The 20,201-nt window shown below is 44.5% G+C and overlaps 2 protein-coding genes across 3 annotated transcripts in view; both read left to right on the forward strand.

Annotated features, from left to right (window-relative positions):
* The first annotated feature begins 1,314 nt into the window (after positions 1–1,314).
* Positions 1,315–10,589, forward strand: sp4 (sp4 transcription factor). Of its 2 annotated transcripts, none has more exons than XM_066715572.1 (6): positions 1,315–1,925; positions 2,281–2,366; positions 2,892–4,422; positions 6,873–7,092; positions 7,751–7,950; positions 8,536–10,589. In XM_066715572.1, exons 1-6 carry the CDS (start codon positions 1,919–1,921, stop codon positions 8,778–8,780), a joined length of 2,289 nt encoding a protein of 762 aa, XP_066571669.1. In that variant the 5' UTR covers positions 1,315–1,918; the 3' UTR covers positions 8,781–10,589. The 2 variants fall into 2 exon arrangements, with proteins under 2 accessions (XP_066571669.1, XP_066571668.1); XM_066715571.1 differs by having other exon boundaries at positions 1,316–1,925; positions 2,892–4,431.
* Positions 10,590–11,951: 1,362 nt separating this feature from the next.
* The window catches only part of LOC136759558 (dynein axonemal heavy chain 11), a 55,768-nt gene continuing 47,518 nt past the window's right edge, over positions 11,952–20,201 (forward strand). Inside the window, exons 1-13 of the mRNA XM_066714563.1 lie at positions 11,952–12,297; positions 12,465–12,605; positions 13,316–13,512; positions 13,759–13,948; positions 14,087–14,186; positions 14,436–14,647; positions 14,928–15,158; positions 15,297–15,464; positions 17,629–17,745; positions 18,008–18,145; positions 18,784–18,908; positions 19,034–19,229; positions 19,939–20,043. Of these exons, the coding sequence (XP_066570660.1) occupies positions 12,064–12,297; positions 12,465–12,605; positions 13,316–13,512; positions 13,759–13,948; positions 14,087–14,186; positions 14,436–14,647; positions 14,928–15,158; positions 15,297–15,464; positions 17,629–17,745; positions 18,008–18,145; positions 18,784–18,908; positions 19,034–19,229; positions 19,939–20,043 (2,154 nt within the window). The 5' untranslated portion in view covers positions 11,952–12,063. The remainder of the gene's footprint in view (positions 12,298–12,464; positions 12,606–13,315; positions 13,513–13,758; positions 13,949–14,086; positions 14,187–14,435; positions 14,648–14,927; positions 15,159–15,296; positions 15,465–17,628; positions 17,746–18,007; positions 18,146–18,783; positions 18,909–19,033; positions 19,230–19,938; positions 20,044–20,201) is intronic.

Genomic DNA, 20,201 nt, shown 5'->3' on the forward strand with positions numbered 1-20,201 from the left:
ACTGTCCTAAACAGCACTCGGGATGCTGCTGTTTTCCATTACACAGCACATGTTCCCATATCGAAGCGACAGTTCACTTGGCAGAGATCTCTGAGGGTTCCTGCTGGACCTGCACCAGATTTGGTGACACCAGTGATTTGTTAACCAGCTTGTAACTGAATATGTTTCTGTAGTTCAGGACAGATTTAGATGGGGAGCATTGTAGGTCAAAAAAGATAAAGTCTCAAACAGTATGGGAAACTTTTATTTTTTACCTTCTCTGAGAGATAAAGCTGGTAGTGGATTGTGAAGAATACTTTATAGTGCTTACAGTAAAACATGAAAGCGCTAATGTGAAGGTCCAGGGTTATTTTATTGGTGCACGAAAAGCAGATGCAGTATCGCATAATTTCATTCTAAAGGGTTGTGAAAAACATTCAGGAAAGCGACTGGAGGATGAAGATTGTTTGTTTTTTCAGTATTGCTACAGACCCTGATAACCCAGACAGACTGAATCTAAATTAAGGTTAAAATACACCTGCTAATGTACTCCATCTCTCAACTTGCAACATATAAACCAGTAAAGTGCTGTTTCACACTTGACACCGAAGTCATTTGTCTTTCATTTGTTCAGGTCTGCTATACTAGTGCATTTTAATTGCATTATGTTGTAAACTGTATTTATATTATTTATGTATACATAAATAACCCTATAGATTTAATGTATATGCTATATTGGAGAAGCCAGGATTTGAGAATCTGAAGAGGATTGAATTATCATTAATTGATGTAGCTTTATGTGGCCTGATACACTTGTCTGTCACTGAGATATTTTATGTCTTAAACCCTAAAACAATGTTACATTTTCCAGTGCATCTCTTTTCAAGAAGTTGCATGGAATGGTTGCAATTTGCAGTTATTTTTAAAACCCACAACCGAGATTCCTTTGTCTTGTTCGGCACAAATGTCTTCTAAACGTCATCCAAGATTGCATGCCTCGGAGCAAACAAACACACACTGGGCCACTAGCAGCAGGTACCGCACACATCCAACACACCGCCACCCTCCAGAGCAGCCAAAGGATGGGAGACAAACATACACCCTTCCCACTCCCCTTTCTCCTCGCCCAACCCCCACAATAAACACAGATACCGCCCTTCCGTGTGCTCTCAACCGAGCTTCCTCACCACGTACCACCTTTCTCCCGCTGGGGCTGCCGGGAACTGTAGTCCGTGTCCTTTAAACGCGTTGCGTGTCCGAACCGCAGAAACTACATCTCCCAGGCCCACCGAGGCTGTTCGCACTCATATGAATATGGGGGAGGGACGCCCGCCTACTACAGCCAAGGATGCGTTTTGTGTTTGAAACCTTGCGTGAATTTCTCGACATCTGCGACTAGCGGTGTCCTAGAAAGGCGCTAAGTCGGCCTGTGCGGGGGACAAAGTGCGGGTTTGTCTGGCGGCGTGTGGCGTGAAGGGGACAACTTTGCAAAGGGGGCGGGCGTCGCCTGCGGCATCACGTTAGGTTGCGCCGTGTTTGGGGAAATGAGAGTGGGCGGGTCTAAGTGCAAACTGCTGCAAACGTGCGAGCGGCCCCAGCAAATATCAATTAAACGCGATTAAAGCCGATTAAGGGGTCCGGAGAGGAGACGCGTCCGGGCCGGGGTGCAGCGTCGCGGGGGAGAGCCGCATCTGTGTCCCCCCGTTATCGGTGTGCGTCTCCCCCCTTCTCCCCGAGCGGGTTAGTACCGCCCTTCCTGACGGGAGGGTCCCTGAAAGAGGAAGCTGCTGACAGCGGCCGGAGGAGCGACGCCACAGCCCCGCCGCAGCCATTCGTGGAGAGATAGGCCGTCCTCCTCCGGGCTTCAGCCTGCCTCTGAGTCCACAGCGTCCGGCCTTCTTTCCTAAACAACTCCTCTCTGTGTTTTTATTCATGCGGGATGAGCGGTGCGTTCCCCTCCTCCCCTCCTTCACCCCTCCCTCTTTCTCGCAATCCCCTCATCGCTCTTTTGTAAACCGCTTTTTTCATCTGTTTACTGTTTTACCCGCTGCTTCGCCCGGACCCGTGCGCTTTTATTTTTTTTTGGGAAGAGACAACCTCTTTTTGGGTGTTACTTTATATCCATTGGGTCGGGTTTCGAACCACATTTTTTTTTTCTTTTTTTTCTCTCTCCATGCATTTTTTTTTTGTCTTTCCGTGCACCCTGGCATCTGAGTGACCGTGATGATTGATTAATTGGAAAGTTGTCGTTCTGTTGGGACGTTACTCTTTATTTCTTAACATGTGTTGTTATTTGTGCAGATCAAAAGAAGGAAACGATGGCGACAGAGGGAGGGAAATCATCTGGTGGCGATTATGGTAATAAAGGCAAAACTTCTGGATCCCAGGTAATGAGATTAGTGGGGTTCGTCACCATTGCAGCCAACTGTTTGCGTCTTTCTTGCAATTAATAAAAGCCACTTCCTGTTCTGATTGTCACGGACAGCAGTCAATATTGTGCCTTTGTTGTGCCGCTGCATGCTCAGTGTGTGCAATATAGCACGATAGTGACTGTCTTGTGTGGGTGACAATAGAAATGTGTTTGCAAGGATGGTGTAAAATCATTTCAGCTCAGTTCTGGGTCCTTTATATACAGCTATAGAGAGAGGGAGGGGGAGAGAGAGGACCGTTATCTGGTTATTTATTGTAAAGCAACCGTTTCAATGTGAAATGCATATTTATTGGCAGCACACATACTGTATCCGCTGACTAATATTTTGCACCCCCCAGTTATTTTAACAGCATGTTGTTGTTGTTGTTGTTGTTTTTTTCCAGTTGTATTTTTTCTCTCTCCACGGAGAAATATATATTCACACCCACTCGCACCCTGTAAACCCGCCCACATCTGTGTCTCTCTTCCCCCTGTGTGGCAGGACGCGCAGCCCTCTCCCTTGGCTCTCCTGGCAGCCACCTGCAGCAAGATCGGAGGTACCCCCGGCGAGAACCAGGCTGGGGGGCAGCAGCAGCAGCAGCAGATCCTCATCGACCCGAGTCAGGGGCTCCTCCAGCTGCAGAACCAGCCCCAGCAGCTGGAGCTGGTCACCACCCAGCTCGCCGGGAACGGCTGGCAGATCGTGGCCGCGTCGCCCTCCACGACCAAGGACAGCGTCGCCCCGGCGGGGGTTAGCACCGCGGCCGGCAGCAATGACAGCCCGTCCGGCAGGAAGGTTAAAGCGGTCAGCTCGAACAATGCCGCGGCGGGGCAGCAGCAGCAGCTTCAAGTCATACAAGTGCAGAATATGCAGAATCCAGCGGGCAGCATTCAGTATCAAGTGATCCCGCAGATCCAGACGGTGGATGGGCAGCAGATCCAGATCAGCTCGGCGAACCCCGGGGATCAGATCCAGTTCATCCCTGCCGGAAACAACCAGGCCATCCTCACCACGCCGAACCGGGCGTCCTCGGCTAACCTCGTCGCCCAGAATGTGTCCAGCCAGGGCATCCCCTTCCAGATCCGCCCGGGGATGTCTTTCCCGCTGCAGCTGCAGACCATCCCCGGCGCCCAGACGCAAGTCGTGACCACTCTGCCCATCAACATCGGCGGAATGACTCTGGCTTTGCCGGTGATAAACAATGTGGCCGCGGGAGGAGGGTCTGTCCAGCTGGTCCAGCCTACTGACGGTGGGGTCTCCAATGGGAGCCAGCTGGTGTCCACGCCTATCTCCACCGCTGTCAGCACCATGCAGGAATCCCCCGCCACTTCCACCTGCACCACCACCGCCGCCCTCTCCACCGGCGACGGGCTGATCGTCACCTCGGCAGACGGGGGGCAGTTCGCCGGTGGCCCCTCCGCCGGGGAGGGCGCAGGTGAGCACGACCCGCAGAATGTCCAGCCGGGCGAGTCCGACCCGCCGAGTTCGGGTCAGGTCCAGGCGAACGGGATCCAGACGGTGCAGGACCAGTCCAATCAGATCCAGCAGGTGCAGATCGTGGGACAGCCGATGCTGCAGCAGATCCAGATCCACCAGCCCCAGCAGCAGCTCCTGCAGGGTCTGTCCCAGCAGGCGATCCAGCTGCAGCCCGGGCAGACCATCCAGACGATCCAGCAGCAGCCCATGCAGAACGTGCAGCTGCAGGCCATGCAGAGCCCCACGCAGGTGCTGATCCGGGCGCCGACCATGACGCCCTCCGGACAGATCAGCTGGCAGACCGTGCAGGTGCAGAACATCCAGAGCCTGCAGAACCTGCAGGTGCAGAACGCCGGCCTGCCGCAGCAGCTCACCCTGACGCCCGTCACTTCCAACGCCGGCGGCACCTTCGCGCAGATCACCCCCCTGACGCTGGGCGGGACGCCGATCACGCTGAACGCCGCGCAGCTCAGCTCCATGCCCAACATCCAGACGGTGAACATCGCCAACCTGGGCGCGGGGGTGCAGGTGCAGGGGGTGCCCGTCACCATCACAGGTGTGCAAGGTGAGCTCTCTGTCTCCTTATACTGCCCTGCTAACTGCTTTCAACAACTGCCCACATCCCAAGTAGATATAAGGCACGTTTAGCATGACTAAGTAGCTCAAGAATTGAACAAACTTTGCCTTTACTACAACTATAAGTGCATGCTATAAATACTATGTGTGTGTATATATATATATATATATATATAAATATAATATAAACGTTTTTCTATACATACTTATACAGTTGAATACTTGGAAACTAGATATTAAGTGTGTAAATAATTGTAATTTATTTAACGTTTCAAAAATTCAAGCACATGTGTATTTGGATTATAGAAACTTTTTTATTGTGCTTCTTCTGGGGGCTAACAATCATAGGTGTTTGGCTGGTGTCTTCCCTGAGTTATCAAGAATAAGCCTGAAATAAAGTATTAACAGGTAAACTTTCACTTAATTGGTCAATGTAGGATCCTGTGTTTATTCACCACAGTTTCTCTTCATTGAAATGTGGGTGCCTCCATGCTAAATGTACACCTTTGTCAGCTTATGGACAAAATAGGACACAATGTCTATGGGGAGAAGATACTTCAATGGAAGTATCCTTTGTTATTGTAAGTTCATGCAATCATGTCTTCTGAGGTAGACATATTTCAGTTCATGTCCAATTCACCTGAGGACATTTGTTTTCCATTGACCGTGCACTGTGACTTTCACCAGTAGTTTGAATGTCAGTTATCTACAGTGGAGACATTTATAACATATGAACATTATAAAATATGGGCAGACAGTCTTTGTGTTGGAATCCCAGAGTTTGAAAGTTTACAAAGCTGGGCACTTTGAGTGAATTCGAGTGAATACAAAGGACAGGATGGGCATTCAAGAGCTACTCCTCACTGTGTGCTCTTTTGAAATGCGCTTTGTTAGTGTCATGCGTGTGTGTGTGCTGTTGTGTCTGGCCTTGTTTTTTCAGGTGTGAAAGCTGACTCATCCTCTCTTAGCAAACTTTTGGTATCCAGTTTGTGCTCTGTAGACTCACTGTGCTGAAAATGTTAATGTATAACAACCTGCTTGTGATAGAATAAATGGATTCCTTGTACAGACAGAAAATGTACTATAGGGCACAATATCCCAAACATGCCATATCTGAATTTGCCCCTTTTCTACATTTGAGAGCATCCTTCATGATGTAAGCAGTAGAATAGTGGAGGTAAGGTGTTCACAGAGAGATGAGAATACCCTGAGGCTGCCTTTACACATTATAGGTGCTATTTTGTGTCAGAAAAGTAAGTTAAGTGGGTTAAATATAAAAAGAATATCCCCTCTAGCTGTTGATTTCAGTACATCTGGTATCCTGTCTAACGAAAATATGAAATCGGGAGGGAAAAAAACACTGCTCTCCCTCTCAAAACACGTGACGTTTGTGCTGTGTTCTCGCGCCTGTGGCTTTGAAGTCAGTACCACAGATTTGGGCTGGGGTGAAACTGTGTACGTGACACAGTGTAAAGTGAAAGAGGAAACATGTTGAAGCAATATGTATCAGAGTTGAAGCTCCCTCGATACTTTCAAGCACTGGCAGAAGCTCAGAGTTTAGTCTTTCCTCTTTTTGACAGTTGGTCCACGTAGGCTGACATTTTCTGAGACAAAATAGTTTTTTTGTTTTTTTTAACAGGAAGTTGTCAAAAATTAGAAAAGTACCCAACATCACATCCTGACGGTTCTGCCCATTCAAACTATAAATAGTGAAGCCTTGTTAGTTGCATTTTGTGCGAATGCTACATGTTCATGTCCAGGTGTCATTATGTCAAACTGACTCTCTATTGAAAGAGAAGACTTGTATCTGGTCAATCCCTGTAGCTGTAGCAACATCCTTGCTATTAATGTGTGAAGAACAAAATTGCTTTAAAGAGTGTTTTAAGACGATTTAAGTACTTAATTTAGAACTGGTCTGTAACAATTCTGTATTAAATTATGTTAACTAGTTCCATTTTGTTCAGTTGTAATGTGATATTCTCCAGACTCACATTCAGAAGGTTTCGGGTACTAAGTTTCTGAAAAGTTCAAGAAATCCATGGATGACTGAATGCTGTTTTGTTTATCAGTCTTTTTGCATTTGTTAAGAACACACGATGACAAAACGGGTTACAAACGGGTGTGATTGGGCTTTTCTTTTCCTTGTGTTGTAATTTAGTAGCCAGTCTAGTCGTCTGCGGACGGATGCTGGAGAGTGAGTTTAACTCTGGATGGCAGGATGTGTGATTTTGATGATATCATGTAAATATGGTAATCTCATGTTTAGTGTACAGTGTTATGTTATTTTTACTTTTTGCATTCATCCCATTCAGTTTCTACAAGGGCGGCCAATTTTGATCGAATCAGAGACTGTACACATGCATGACTGTTTCATGTATGTATTTATAGGTCTGTAGGGGATGGTGAACATCTTGCTTGTTTCCCCCCCAGGCCAGCAGCAGACTCAGGAGGGGGCCAAGCTGCAGCCGGCGCCCGTGACGGTGGCTGTGGGTAACCTTGCCAGTGCGGGCCTGGGGGCGGTGAGCCCAGACCAGATCACACAGGTGCAGATCCAGCAGAACCAGCCCGCTTCGGACCAGGAGGGCCAGCCCAGCAAGCGGCTGCGGAGGGTGGCGTGTTCCTGTCCCAACTGCAGAGACGGGGAGGGGAGGCAAGTATCCCTGCCTGGGTCAGTGCTGGCGGGTTGCTTTGGACACGGGCTGGTGTGCTAGTGTTTTTGCTGGTCATCGTTGAAGAGGACAAGGGTGTGTTGGGGAGACGCTTGTCGACACTTGAATTACATTTCATTCAGAGCGGCTCCGTTTGGGTTATTCTATTCCGACTGAGGTGTTTATATGAGGGAATTTTATTTAGAATGGACTTTATTCAGATTATTAACAGAATATTAGGCTGCATGTAAACGCAGTCAGTGAATATGTTTTTTCATCGAAAAAACTAAATAAAACAACTGCTGGAATATTTACAACTCGCCCCAGCAGTGTCGCAGTCGATTGAAACCAACGTGGGATCCATCTGCTTCGTCTGAGTTTGGTGACGCTGCAGAGCTGTGGTTGTAGAGCCGTCTTGGGGTCAAACAACAATACGTTTCATTTGGATTATTGTTGCTTTTGATTTTGCATTCCGCTCTGAACACACACGAGTTCAGCAGAAAACCTTTTTACAGGATCTGATGTTGATTTCCCCGATTCGCCTCTGAAACATGTCCCTAGTGTGGAGAGCTCAGTGATAGTGTATAGAGGGTTAAATAGATGTTTAACTGTAAGTTTCTCTGCGTGATTTAAAACACTAAAACCAGTGATTCCTCGCAGGAACAACAGTGAGCCGGGGAAGAAAAAGCAGCACATCTGCCACATAGAGGGCTGCGGGAAGGTCTACGGCAAGACGTCCCACTTGCGTGCGCACCTGCGCTGGCACACGGGAGAGAGGCCCTTTGTCTGCAACTGGATCTTCTGTGGGAAGAGGTTCACCCGGAGCGACGAGCTGCAGAGACACCGCCGGACACACACTGGTGAGAGCGCGGACAGTGCTGTACTGCACACGTCCTGCACAATACTGCACGACACTGCAGTGCTGTACTGCACACGCCCTGCGCAATACTGCACAACACACTGCACAATACTGCACTACTGCACACACCCTGCACAACACACTGCACACACAATGGTGAGAGCGCTGACAGGGCTGTACTGCACACACACTGCACAATACTGCGCACACACTGCACAGTAGTGCACACACCCTGCACAACACACTACACACATTGCACAATACTGCTGTACTGTACACACTGCACAACACACTGCACACACCCTGCAAACACTGGTGAGAGCACAGACTGCTCTACTGCACATGCCCTGCTCTACTGCACACACTGCACTGACTGTCCTACTGCACACACTATACAATACTGCACTATTGCATACACACTGCACAATACTGCACTACTGCACACACACTGCACAATACTGCACACTCCCTGCTCTACTGCACAATACTGCCCTTATGCACACACCTTGCACAATACTGCACACAAACTGAACACTTTGCTCAAAACCAAACAATCCAAGCCGCTGCTCTGTCCCCCTGTGCGCAGGTGAGAAGCGGTTTGAGTGCCCTGAATGCTCGAAGCGGTTCATGCGCAGCGACCACCTGTCCAAGCACATCAAGACCCACCAGAACAAAAAGGCGGGCGCGGCACTGGCCATCGTCACCACGGAGGACATGGAGGCCACGGTGAACGAGGTGCTGGGCTCGCCGCGCATCGTCACCGTGGCCTCGCTCTCGCAGGACTCCAGCCCCGCCACGCCCTCGGCCGCCAGCGCCATGGAGGAGTTCTAGCGCCACGCCGCTCGGGCCGCACGCCTTTCAAGATCTGAAAGTGGACTGAAAAAGAAAAAAAAAACACATGCACATCAGAATTTGTTTTATAAGAGTTTAAGATATAAAGTATGTATTCAGAAAGTCTAGAGAAAATCCTACAGGAGAGAGAGATGTCTATACGTGTGGGTCGGATAAGCACAACGATCGGGGGGATTGTGTAGAGTTTATGCCACTATGTCATTTTGGATGAAAATCTGTTTCTATGCACAAAAAAAAGTAAAATATCTAGTTGGGATCTCATAGGTTGTTTTAATGTACAGGGGGCTGTGTCAAAATGGACCTCACTCTTACGACTGAGTGGCACAAGTAGAGACAGGCAGGCGAGGTTATTTCAAAATATAACAGCAGAGAAATTAAGTGTATAGTCTGTCCCCTGATGACATCACTGGTGTAGAGAAGATCACACACTAGGGGCGTGTGACAGTTATGGTCTAGTGTTTAGTCCAAACACAAAAAAAAATAGCACATGAAATTGTCAGATTTATAAACGACGCATTCGTCTCTAGAAAACTCGGTAGTGATTATTGAAAGTGGTTTTTCTTTTTAAATACTATATGTACTTTTTTTTTTTTTAAAGAAACAATCTTGCTACTTGATACTTTTAGAGGAAGAGCAACTATTAAGACAATCTTTTGAAATCATGTTTACATCAGTGGAATAAAAATATACGTTGTGTTTTGTGCTATGGATGGAAGAAAAAAAAATTAACAAAGAAAACCGCTATTTTCTCGTTTTCCAGCGAGGGCGAGAGCACGAGAGCTTTTGTTTTTCTATTTGTTCAAACCGATTCAGTAACACAGTATGAACTACATTGCCTTAATATAAATACGCAAGATACCGAATCTCTGAGACCGAGGGGGTTTCAGACGCCCAGTTTGGTTCGCCTGTGAGGAATCTGATGTTGGTTGTGAGGTAGCGTTCAGAGTCCACTACTGTGTCTTTAAAGGGATGTAAGGCAGTGCCCGATTCATCAAGAAAAAGCAGCTGCCGTGATTAGGGAAGACTTGGGCACAGGTGTGCAATAATGTCGATCGAAATGACCGTTTATGTTTTGTTCCCCCATTCCTTTTCCTGTCGCAATGTTGATGCCACTGTCTTGCTTCGTCCTAGCGCAGGCCCATCTAGCTATTATGATGTTCTAATAAATCGTTCCAGTGTTGTTGTAGGTGTTAGTTTATGGAGAACTTATTTCAGTTATAGTCCTATATTGGCAGCATTAGATGACGCTGTTCTGCCGATTTTATTATTTATCCTTATTTTATTATTTGCCTTTGCAAATTGAAAAAAAAGCTATAGTGTATTGTAAGCTACCTATTCAGGAAATTATGTGCAGCATGTTTTATTTCAGTTTATATAATGATATATAATTTTTAACTTTGTGGTTTTTTATATATGTAACTATAGCATCTTAATTTAACTCGCTCTTTTCCTACACAATTATGTGTAACACAAAAAACTGTTTAAAACAGAATAATTGATACCAAACAATTGAAATGTTGGGTAATATTTTGTGTGACAAATGATTTTCCTTAATATTTTCTAGCAGCATCTCATTTGTAAATCTTTTTCTAAAACTTTTGTTTGTGTCACCATGACGTTTAATAATGACTTTTGCCAGGTGAGCCTTAAAGGCTTCTGTTTATTGACATTTTTAAAACCAATTTGTACAAAAGTGTTTTGTGAAAGAAAATAGAAAAAGAAAAAAAAAAAGAAAAAAGTTGCCTGCATAATATTTGCAAGTGACCTAATAAAACCCGTTTAAATCTATCTGTTTGTAGTTGTTGTGCTTTGCCATCCTTCCATCAGTTGACGTAACCATGCATTTTACATACGTGGTTATTCTTATTGAACATGCATGTCTATTTAAAATCGACACACTGTGAAGTACTGTAGCGCAAACATGGATACATTTCATTACAAAGAAAGAGAAAAGCACCACACATAAATCACTACAGACGTGCCGACCTTTGGCTGCTTCCAACGTTTGTAAATCCCCCCTAATGGATTGCTGTGCTGAGAGCAGGGGGTGTGTTGTGTTGTGTTGTGTTGTGTTGTGTTGTGTGTGTGATGTATGGTGTGTGTTGTGTGTGTAGTGTTGTGTGGTGTGTGTGTGTGATGTATGTTGTGTGTGTGTAGTGTGTATAGTTTTTGTAGTGTGTGTAGTATGTGTTGTGTGTGTTGTGTGTGTGTAGTGTGTGTTGTATGTGTGTAGTGTAGTGTGTAGTGTGTTGTATGTGTGTAGTGTAGTGTGTGTATTGTATGTGTGTAGTGTAGTGTGTGTGTTGTATGTGTGTAGTGTAGTGTGTTGTATGTGTGTAGTGTAGTGTTTGTTGTATGTGTGTAGTGTGTGTAGTGTGTGTAGTGTGTGTTGTATGTGTGTAGTATGTGTAGTGTGTAGTGTGTTGTATGTGTGTAGTGTAGTGTGTGTTGTATGTGTGTAGTGTAGTGTGTGTGTTGTATGTGTGTAGTGTAGTGTGTAGTGTGTTGTATGTGTGTAGTGTAGTTTGTGTGTTGTATGTGTGTAGTGTGTTGTATGTGTGTAGTGTAGTGTGTTGTATGTGTGTAGTGTAGTGTGTGTTGTATGTGTGTAGTGTATGTGTGTAGTGTAGTGTGTGTTGTATGTGTGTAGTGTGTGTTGTATGTGTGTAGTGTATTGTGTGTGTTGTATGTGTGTAGTGTAGTGTGTTGTATGTGTGTAGTGTAGTGTGTTATGTGTGTAGTGTATTGTGTGTGTTGTATGTGTGTAGTGTGTAGTGTGTTGTATGTGTGTAGTGTAGTGTGTGTAGTATGTGTGTAGTGTGTTGTATGTGTGTAGTGTAGTGTGTGTGTTGTATGTGTGTAGTGTGTTGTATGTTGTATGTGTGTAGTGTAGTGTGTGTGTTGTATGTGTGTAGTGTGTTGTATGTTGTATGTGTGTAGTGTAGTGTGTAGTGTGTTGTATGTGTGTGTGCTGTGTCCTGCTCGTGCTGAGATAAGGCTGTAAGAGTTACAATCTCATCTCCAAGGAAACCAGACGCTACACCGCCAACCCCGCCTCCCTCCGCCCTGCGCACTGTGTCTGCCCAGACCTCCCACCCAGCACGGCAGCCCCGTTACTACCTAAGGGAGACGAAACCTTTAGATATTCATCAAAACTGCAGTTTCGGCCATTGCACAGATTGCAACAGCACAGCCCGGGGCGGCACACGAGTAACTGCGCAAACAGCTGTGCGCCCCGGCCCCAACTTAAAAACCGCCCGAAATGACGGAAGAGGGAGAGGAAGAGGTGCCCCGTTTTGCAGAGGACGACCGAGTGAAGTTCGTCGCCCACCGAATCTGCCAGTGCTTCAAAATTCAATCCGAGAAATGGGACAAATACATCGCGCTGGAGGAGCATCAGAAGTTGCTGCAGGATTTCCTGGAGCAGGACGCCGGGAAGATGCTGCTGTTTTATATCTCCTCGGCAGGTCTTCAGGCTGCTGCACAGGAGGCGAATGTGCGGTTAAGATGCTGATCAAATACTTGGAATATAGTTAGATTAAAATTATGAAAATGTAATTAATCATAAATTGATTGTAATTTGTATTTTTTAAATATAATTAACATCAGTATTACAACTCTGACAGCTCATGATGTGTGTAACCCATTTGTGTGGCTGTTCAGGTGTCTGCTGATTTTAAGCACAGAGCAGTGTATGTTCTCAAGAAGGGAGCAGGCGCAGTGCTGCACGACTACAGAAAGGCTCTTCTCTTTGGGATGATGTCTCCGGCGCTGTTAGAGCAGGTGTCCACCTCTGTGGAAAAGGTAACTGGAACCAGTGTGATTCAGAAAGTTTCATTTTGTTCCATTGAAATTGGTTTTGTGTTAAGACTTTTACTTTGCTGACTTTGCTAAGATAAAACATTTCAACGGTGGCTTTTTTTTGTGTTAAAGATTTGTTAACAGTCTTTCAAGAATGGAACACATTAGCATAATGATGACAACAACAACAACAAACACACAACATCATTTATGACACGTTTTCACAGCAGTCCTCTTTGTGTGCGTATTGCCATGGAAGAACAGCAACAATGAGTCAACTCTCCGCTGCTGGCACCATCAAAGCAGATTTATGATTCTCAGCAGCACTTTGGTATTTGTCTAATCAATCAAGTGGCTTTCAGGGTCTAGAGGGACAAAACCAAGGAGTATTTACACAGAAGCCAAATGTGTTATAGCAGCCCTTGTAAATAATGCATTTTGCTGTGTATGAAAACCAGAAATCTCTGGTATGCAAAAAGGGCAACACATGTCAGCAGCAGGTTCCAGATTTGTGATTGATAAGTAAGGCAACATAATCCAGGCCCATTTATATATATATATATATATAAGAATATCAATACTAGAAATGAGATTATGAAATCCATTAGTGCAGCCAGTAGTTGGGAATATTTCTCCATAATTAAAAAAAGGGAGGAATATGCAATGGACTGAAATAAAATCCCTACAGATTTACATTTCCATGTTTTGTCTAGATTTTTGTTCCAGTACTGTCCAACAAAAGGAACCACGAGGCGTGGCCCTATTTCATTTCCCAAGATGTGTCTCGCCATGTGGAGAATTTAAAGAACAAGGTGTCGGTTGTGAAGGGGCAGGTTTTTGGACGCACAATCCTTCCTATTCCAACGGTGACGGCCACCATTGGAGACGCACCGCGGGACAACATCAACATGTATGGAAAACGGATCGGTGTTGCAGTGTCATTGTAAAATGTTTAATTCCTGTGTATGTATGACAGGTATCATAGACCATATGAGAAGGTTATTAATAATAATAATGATGAAAGTGATCGGTCTTGTCGGATCCAGAGGAGAGAGACAAATTGGTGGTAAAACTAAACCAAAAGCCTCGACCAAATCAAAACTTTGACCTAACCAAAAATCACAAAAATAATTGTATTTTCCCCTTTTCACTGCAGGCAAGATTGCCATGACAGGACGCTGGTTCACACCATCGAGTCCATGGTGATCAAGTGGACCCACCAGGTCAGAGATGTGCTGAAGGAGGACTCCGCTGCCCCTCTGCTGAAGGGTTTGGACCCAGGTCCCAGAACTGAGCTGGACTTCTGGCACTCGCGAAGGGAGAACCTGCACAATATACATGAGCAGGTGTGCAATGCCAAGTTTACTGGAGAAAACGTCTCTTATAAGACATAGGCCAATCTGTTATGAGTCAAATACTAGTGGATTTTGAATTTTTATTAGTGTTTTGGTCCCCTGAATTTTATCTCCTCCATTTGCTTTTAGCTTCAAAGCCCTGTTGTCCAAAAGATGGGGAAGATTTTGAAACTGACCCAGAGCAGCTATTATCCCACATTCAAAACCACTGTGAAGAACGTATCTGATGGTAAGGCCTCGTATGTCTCTTTATTTTGCACCCTGCAGAGTAAGACAGCTCCCACGTTACTTTAAAAACACACTGTCCACAGGAAGTAGACATCACACCCATAACTGTCTGTGTTTAACTCACTAAACAGCTGCGGTACAATGTGTCTGAAGTGACACTGTGGTTTATATTCTGGGGAGCTACTCAAAGTATGGTATTGTTAGAGGAAGGATGAAGATGATGGGGGGGGGGTTTGTTGTGTGTTTGCAGCGCTGGTGGAGGCCCAGGATGTGGAGCTACACCTGAGGCCCCTGCACAGGCAGCTATCCTTGATACAGGATGAGGAGTTTCCTCGGGTCGGGCCCCTCATCCTGCCTCTCTTTCACACCCTCTCCCTCATCTGGACCCACTCCCGGTTTTACGGCACTCCGCCGCGCATCGTCGTCCTCCTGCAGGAGTTCTGCAATCTTCTCATTGACCAGGTAGCCCAGCCATGGGTTTAAACATCTTAAAAAAGATTGTTTTAAATATATTTGCAAACCATTTCCATTGAACAGAAGACATTTAACCCATCCCTGATTGGTGTTTGCATCAGAATAACATCTAGACAAGCTAAATTTTAGGTCACCGTTGGAGTAGGTGTCTGAATTCAGTGTAAAAAAAGTAGATGAATTGCAAGTTTCACACTGGGAGTGCAGTGTTAAATGTACTGGATGGCTGTCTGAAAGTGAAGGCCTTTTCGATGTGGTCTTTATATTTCAGGCCACAGTTTACCTGTTGCCGGAAGACCTCTTGAAAGGAGAAACAGAGGAGTCCCTGGAGCAAGTCCAGGTGGCTGTGAAGGTGCTCAGATGTTTCAGGGACACTTTTGTGAGCTACAGGGAGAAGCTGGCAGGACACAGTAGCGGACAGGAGGCCCGGTCCTGGGACTTCCCCTCCCAGATGGTGTTTGCACGGTTCGACCGGTTTCTCTCTCGCCTTCTGCAAGTGCAGGTAACGTCACTTGAATCTTCAACGCACGGCTCAGATCTGAGAGTAGGTAGAGGATGCCGTGCGTTCAAAACACTCAATACAGTCATGACGTTATACGAACACTGTACTTCAAATCCTGTGTTGTCTGTGTGGATGAAGGACCTGTTCACCACGATGCTGGATTTCCAGAAGCTGGAGAAGCTGGAGTTTGGAGGCATCAAAGGGAAGCTGCTCAGTGAGCAGGTCTGCGAGATGCATGAGGAATTCCTTGACGGTTGCAGAGTGTTTAAGGACAGCGACTACAACCCTTTGGAGTATAAATGTCAGGTAATTTTAAATCATTTTTACTGTTGTCGTTGTTGTTGTCAGATATGAATACTAATGAGGAAATGTAGGTGAACCTCAGAATGTATTTTTTAAGGTTCCTTTGAAAACTAGAGTTGTTCACTGTTGCGTTCCGGTGATTTTGCTGAAAAGGAAAATCGTCTAGCTGTTGAATGAACTATACAAAAATAAAAACCTAATTGTTCACACAATGCACATAAACAGATCCTTTCCTCTGTATCAACAGTAGCATAGTAACTTAATTTTATGCTTTTGACTGATTCTGATAGCGCTGCAAACGCACAGGGTCAGTAACAGACTTTGACTCCCTGGTTGTTTGCACAACCTCCCAATACGCAGTAAAGCGTTTGTGCTTTATTTTCTCTCCGTCTACAAAGGTGTAAAAAGTCCATCAATATGCGTTAACTTCTTTGTGAATGGTAGCCGATGTATGTGTATCAGACTGTAGAATAATTTCAAATACAGGCATGACAGTAGTCAAAATAGTGAGGCGATAAATTGTTCCTTCAAATGACTTCAGTTGTTATCGCAGTGATTAGGACTTGTCCAAACTTGCCTGCTGACCAGGATTGTTTGAGTGTGTATAAAATATACACCCTGCACATATCTGCTTTACCGTCAAGCTTCAGTGAGTCATGCTACTGTCCACTGTTGACAGCATTCTTTTTGTCAGGGCTACGCTGGAGACGTCCACACTGCATTGACGTTGCTTTTGCATTCGCTTATCTAGGTCTTTCAGTGATCAGAACGTGAATGGGAGGAATCAACAGGGTTGTCAGATCTCTATATCTAATCAAGGCCATGATTATGTCTTATAGCAGGGTTGTGCAGCTCCAGTCCTGAAAGGTTTATAGGTGCTGTGCCTTTCAGTAGGTAGCTAAACCCAATACTTTTTTAATTTGGACACCTTTGGGAAACTTTCTCTTATTTTAATACTGTTCGAGTAAGTCATACTCGTACTGATGCTTTTGAAAACAATGGTGCTGTACATTTTATTATATTACTTTGAAAACACTATGAAGCTACGCCTACACAGCCACTCATCTGGTCTATATTTAGACGGTAGAAATATAACCTCTACATTAACAGAGTTTTACACTGTTCATGGGCAATTAAATCCTAACCATTTCAGTGAGGTTTCAGTACCACAGGATAGGGCTGGGCCGGGGTCCAGGTTAGTCAGATAGTTGGTGTTATTCAAAATTAACAACTAAAACAAAAACAGATTTAAAGGTGCACCAGCTTAAATATTAAAGTGCTTTCGTTCACATTAATCAGGGTTAGAGAGGCTTTTCTTAATCAAGTTTAAATCAGCTTCCTCTACTTCCTCTAATACTTTATTATTATTGTGTGAAGCCAAATGGTTTCAATTTGACTATAGTATGAGTTAGGGTCATGGTGGGGCACAAATCCCTGCATTATCATTATCATCAATAGGATGCTTGAAAAACTGTGAGATTCACATTCAGCTTTGGCCTGGTATGTTTTTTTTGTTTTTTTCATTAGCGGCTTCCTTCTCCTTTTTCTAAGAACCGCCTACAGAGATGGAGTCCCCAAGCTAGGGGCGGTGAGCTGTGAGAAAGATATCAGGCTATGAGATCTGCGTATATACTGATTCGAGTAGAGATTGTGGTTTGCACTGTGACAGGCCGCTTCCCAATCGCAGCTTATCTTTGTTGTAGGTAACTATTGAATTATCGGCGCTGGGAGCATCGGTTCGAAAAACACACCAGCTTGTAAACAGTAGCCAACCTGTTATCTTACTGTTACAAAACAAACCATGCAGGCAGGTCCAAGTGGTGTATCTTGTCATAAAAAGACAAACTTTGATTACATCTTTAGCTTTGTTGTTTTGCCCTTCGATCTGATGTTCCTGTTTTCAGAGTGGAAAATATAGTGCCTTTAAAAAGAGGGATGGGTGTCAAATAGCCAGGTTATTGATGCATCAGGTCTGGATATTGATTTGTGCTAAAATTAGAGCTGGAGCATAAACTGGTATCTAACCTAAATTATAATCTATAAATGGGATGTTACAGAATCACAGATACTATGCTTTGCATTTTATTCCACACATTTGATTCCCTGATTATTTTTAATGGCTGTTTCAAACCGCTGAATTGCATACCCAGCTGTGTTCTCTGTTTAGGAATTTGAACAAGATTACGACCTTTTTAAAGAGAAAGTTCTGGATTTCGACCGACGCCTTGCCACTATTCTGTACTTGGCCTTTAAGGACTGCTCCGGGCTGGAATCGGCATTCAAGGTTAATCTATTTAAAGAGCCATAAAACTTTTGAGTTCCTGTCACAATATAAGCATGTCTTTCATTGTCTTGTTTCATCTCCCGTAAATTAACGTACTTGAGATCATTATGTTTGGAAACTGGAAAGAGTTTACTGTTTCAGGTCTATAGTTTTTTCTTCTCTGCCTGAAATACTCTCTCTACTGACATCTATAAGTATGAAAGATTTCCTCTCCTTCAAAGATGATGAAAATAAAATGTATTCAAATCCTGATCTGATTTAGCTGCTGGCTGTGTTCGGCTGCTTCCTGGAGAGACCTGTTATCAAGGAGATTTTTAGTCCCAATTTTGCACAATTGCTGCAGCTCTTCTCCCGGGAACTTGAAATGTGTAAACAGCTCTACGTCTCCCACATTCAACAGGTAATGGCATCTTCATTGCATTGCATTACAGGAGATCTAGCCTGAATGTCTGTTTTAAAACATTGCCCATGCAAAGGTTATTCTATATTAAATGTACTGTACAACAGCATCGCCATACGTCAAACTAAATAAAGCAGGAATGTAAAGTTGCATTTGTTCCATTTGCTTATTGGCTTGCTCCTGTGTGGTCGAACAACATAAATGATTCTAGTTTTACTGTCCTGTAGGTTTTCGTCTTCTCAGGATGTTTACATTTTAAATTGCCGGCTATAGAGTGCAGGCAAAGGAAACCATGACAATTAACTCCGTACCCAATGCGAGTTTTGCTTTGTGCAACTTCTTTGAATAAACATGTGGTATGAATAAAGTCCAGCAATGGTTAGATGATCGTATAGTCCTGTTTGTGTGGCAAACAAACTGTCCAAATAGTGGGCATTCCCTGTTTCTTGCTTGTGAGTTTGTTTTTCGGACAAGGGTTTTGTAATCTTTCAGCTGAGCCATTGAGGTAAATAGGACCATGATGGGGACTTCCGTTCAGTCGCATATATGTTTATATTTCGATTCAGAAGCTGCTTAAAAAATTGCATTTTATACATGCTTGAAATGGAGGTATTTTTCTATATGTATCTTTTATCTAGATGGATAATGGGGCTGGGCTGGTGAACAAGAATATGCCTTTGATGTCAGGATCACTAAAGTGGGCCAGTCAGCTCAAGGAAAGGATTCAAACACCGTGGACTAACCTGAAGTTTTTTCATGACCCGTAAGTGTTTACTGGTCTAATCTGTGACCTCATCTGTGATATTGCAACGCTGCTGTTTAAGTGGTCACTAAAGAGGCCACTAGTGGGATTAGTCTTTGATAGAGCTTGTCTGTATTTTCCGTTAGAAGCCTTGAAGGAGCAGAAACAGACCAGCTCCATCAGAAGTTCCAGGAGATGTTGACCCTACTTGAACAGTATGAAGACAAGGTCTACACCAGCTGGACAAGGGGAGTCGATGAGATTTGCCAGTTCAACTTGGATCAGCCGATAATTAAACGTGCCTCAACCAGCGGCCTGCTGTCTGTCAATTTTGATCCGAAGGTAACTTGGAGATTAAGGTTATAAACAGAAAAGACAGAAAACAGGAGACGCTTCTTCACACAGAGAGGTGTCACAATCTGGAACAAACTCCCCAGCGATGTGGTAGAAGAGACAATTTGAGAAACAAATAATGGACACCAGACGAGCGCAATGGATCGAATGGCCTCCTCTCGATTTGTAAACTTTATTATGTTCTTATATAGTCCACTTCTTATGCTCCACAATGGAAGTGCCAGTGAACTATTTCACATGAGTTACTTGTCTTACATATTGCTTTATTTCTTAAATAAGTGTGGGCTGTGGTTGTGGAGGCTTTCTTTGCTGCATCTATTAAGAATGGCTGAGGAGGCTTTTGAGTTCAATATGTTCCTGGAAATGATGTCTATAGTATAGTGTGTGCAGTGCACCTCCAGAAATACTACACCAAATCATGCAATGCAAACACCATGAGATTGTATTTGTATTTCCTGTGCACGCTGAATTGTCTTCAAGTTGTTTTTCACCAGCAGTTAGAAACAGTAGTAAAGGAATGCATGTTAAAATTATTGGCAGTATCCCAATGATAGAAGACCTTGTGTTCCAACCAAACCTCTAGACTTGGACCTGTAACCTATGACTGATAGTGAGAGTGACCTTCATAAAGCCACAAACTCGATGCAAATGCAAACAAGGCAAATGACTTACCGCACCTGCTTTGTCTTCGCTGCAGCTTGTCGCTGTTCTGAGAGACGTTCAATACCTTCAGATACTCCACCAGACAGATATTCCCGCGGCCGCACTGGTGATGTTTGAAAATAGAGACATGTTCGTGAAGGTAGGTCATCGGTCCCAGTTTAATCGAGATGGAACAAAAATGTGTTTTATTTCATGCGCTCGAATTGGATCGAGTAGGATGCTTGGTCTTAGTGTTATTTCCTATCAATGCTCCGATATTTTACAGCTTACTAAAACAGTCCTCCTTTCTTTTATCTC

This window comes from Amia ocellicauda, chromosome 10 (genome assembly GCF_036373705.1).
Source record: "Amia ocellicauda isolate fAmiCal2 chromosome 10, fAmiCal2.hap1, whole genome shotgun sequence".
NCBI lineage: Eukaryota > Metazoa > Chordata > Actinopteri > Amiiformes > Amiidae > Amia > Amia ocellicauda.

Bases quoted from the DNA above. Each gene is read 5' to 3' on its own strand.
- sp4 (XM_066715571.1), top strand. The intron at 4,432-6,872 runs GTGAGCTCTCTG...TTTCCCCCCCAG, and splicing joins CACCATCACAGGTGTGCAAG to GCCAGCAGCAGACTCAGGAG. The intron at 7,951-8,535 runs GTGAGAGCGCGG...CCCTGTGCGCAG, and splicing joins ACACCGCCGGACACACACTG to GTGAGAAGCGGTTTGAGTGC.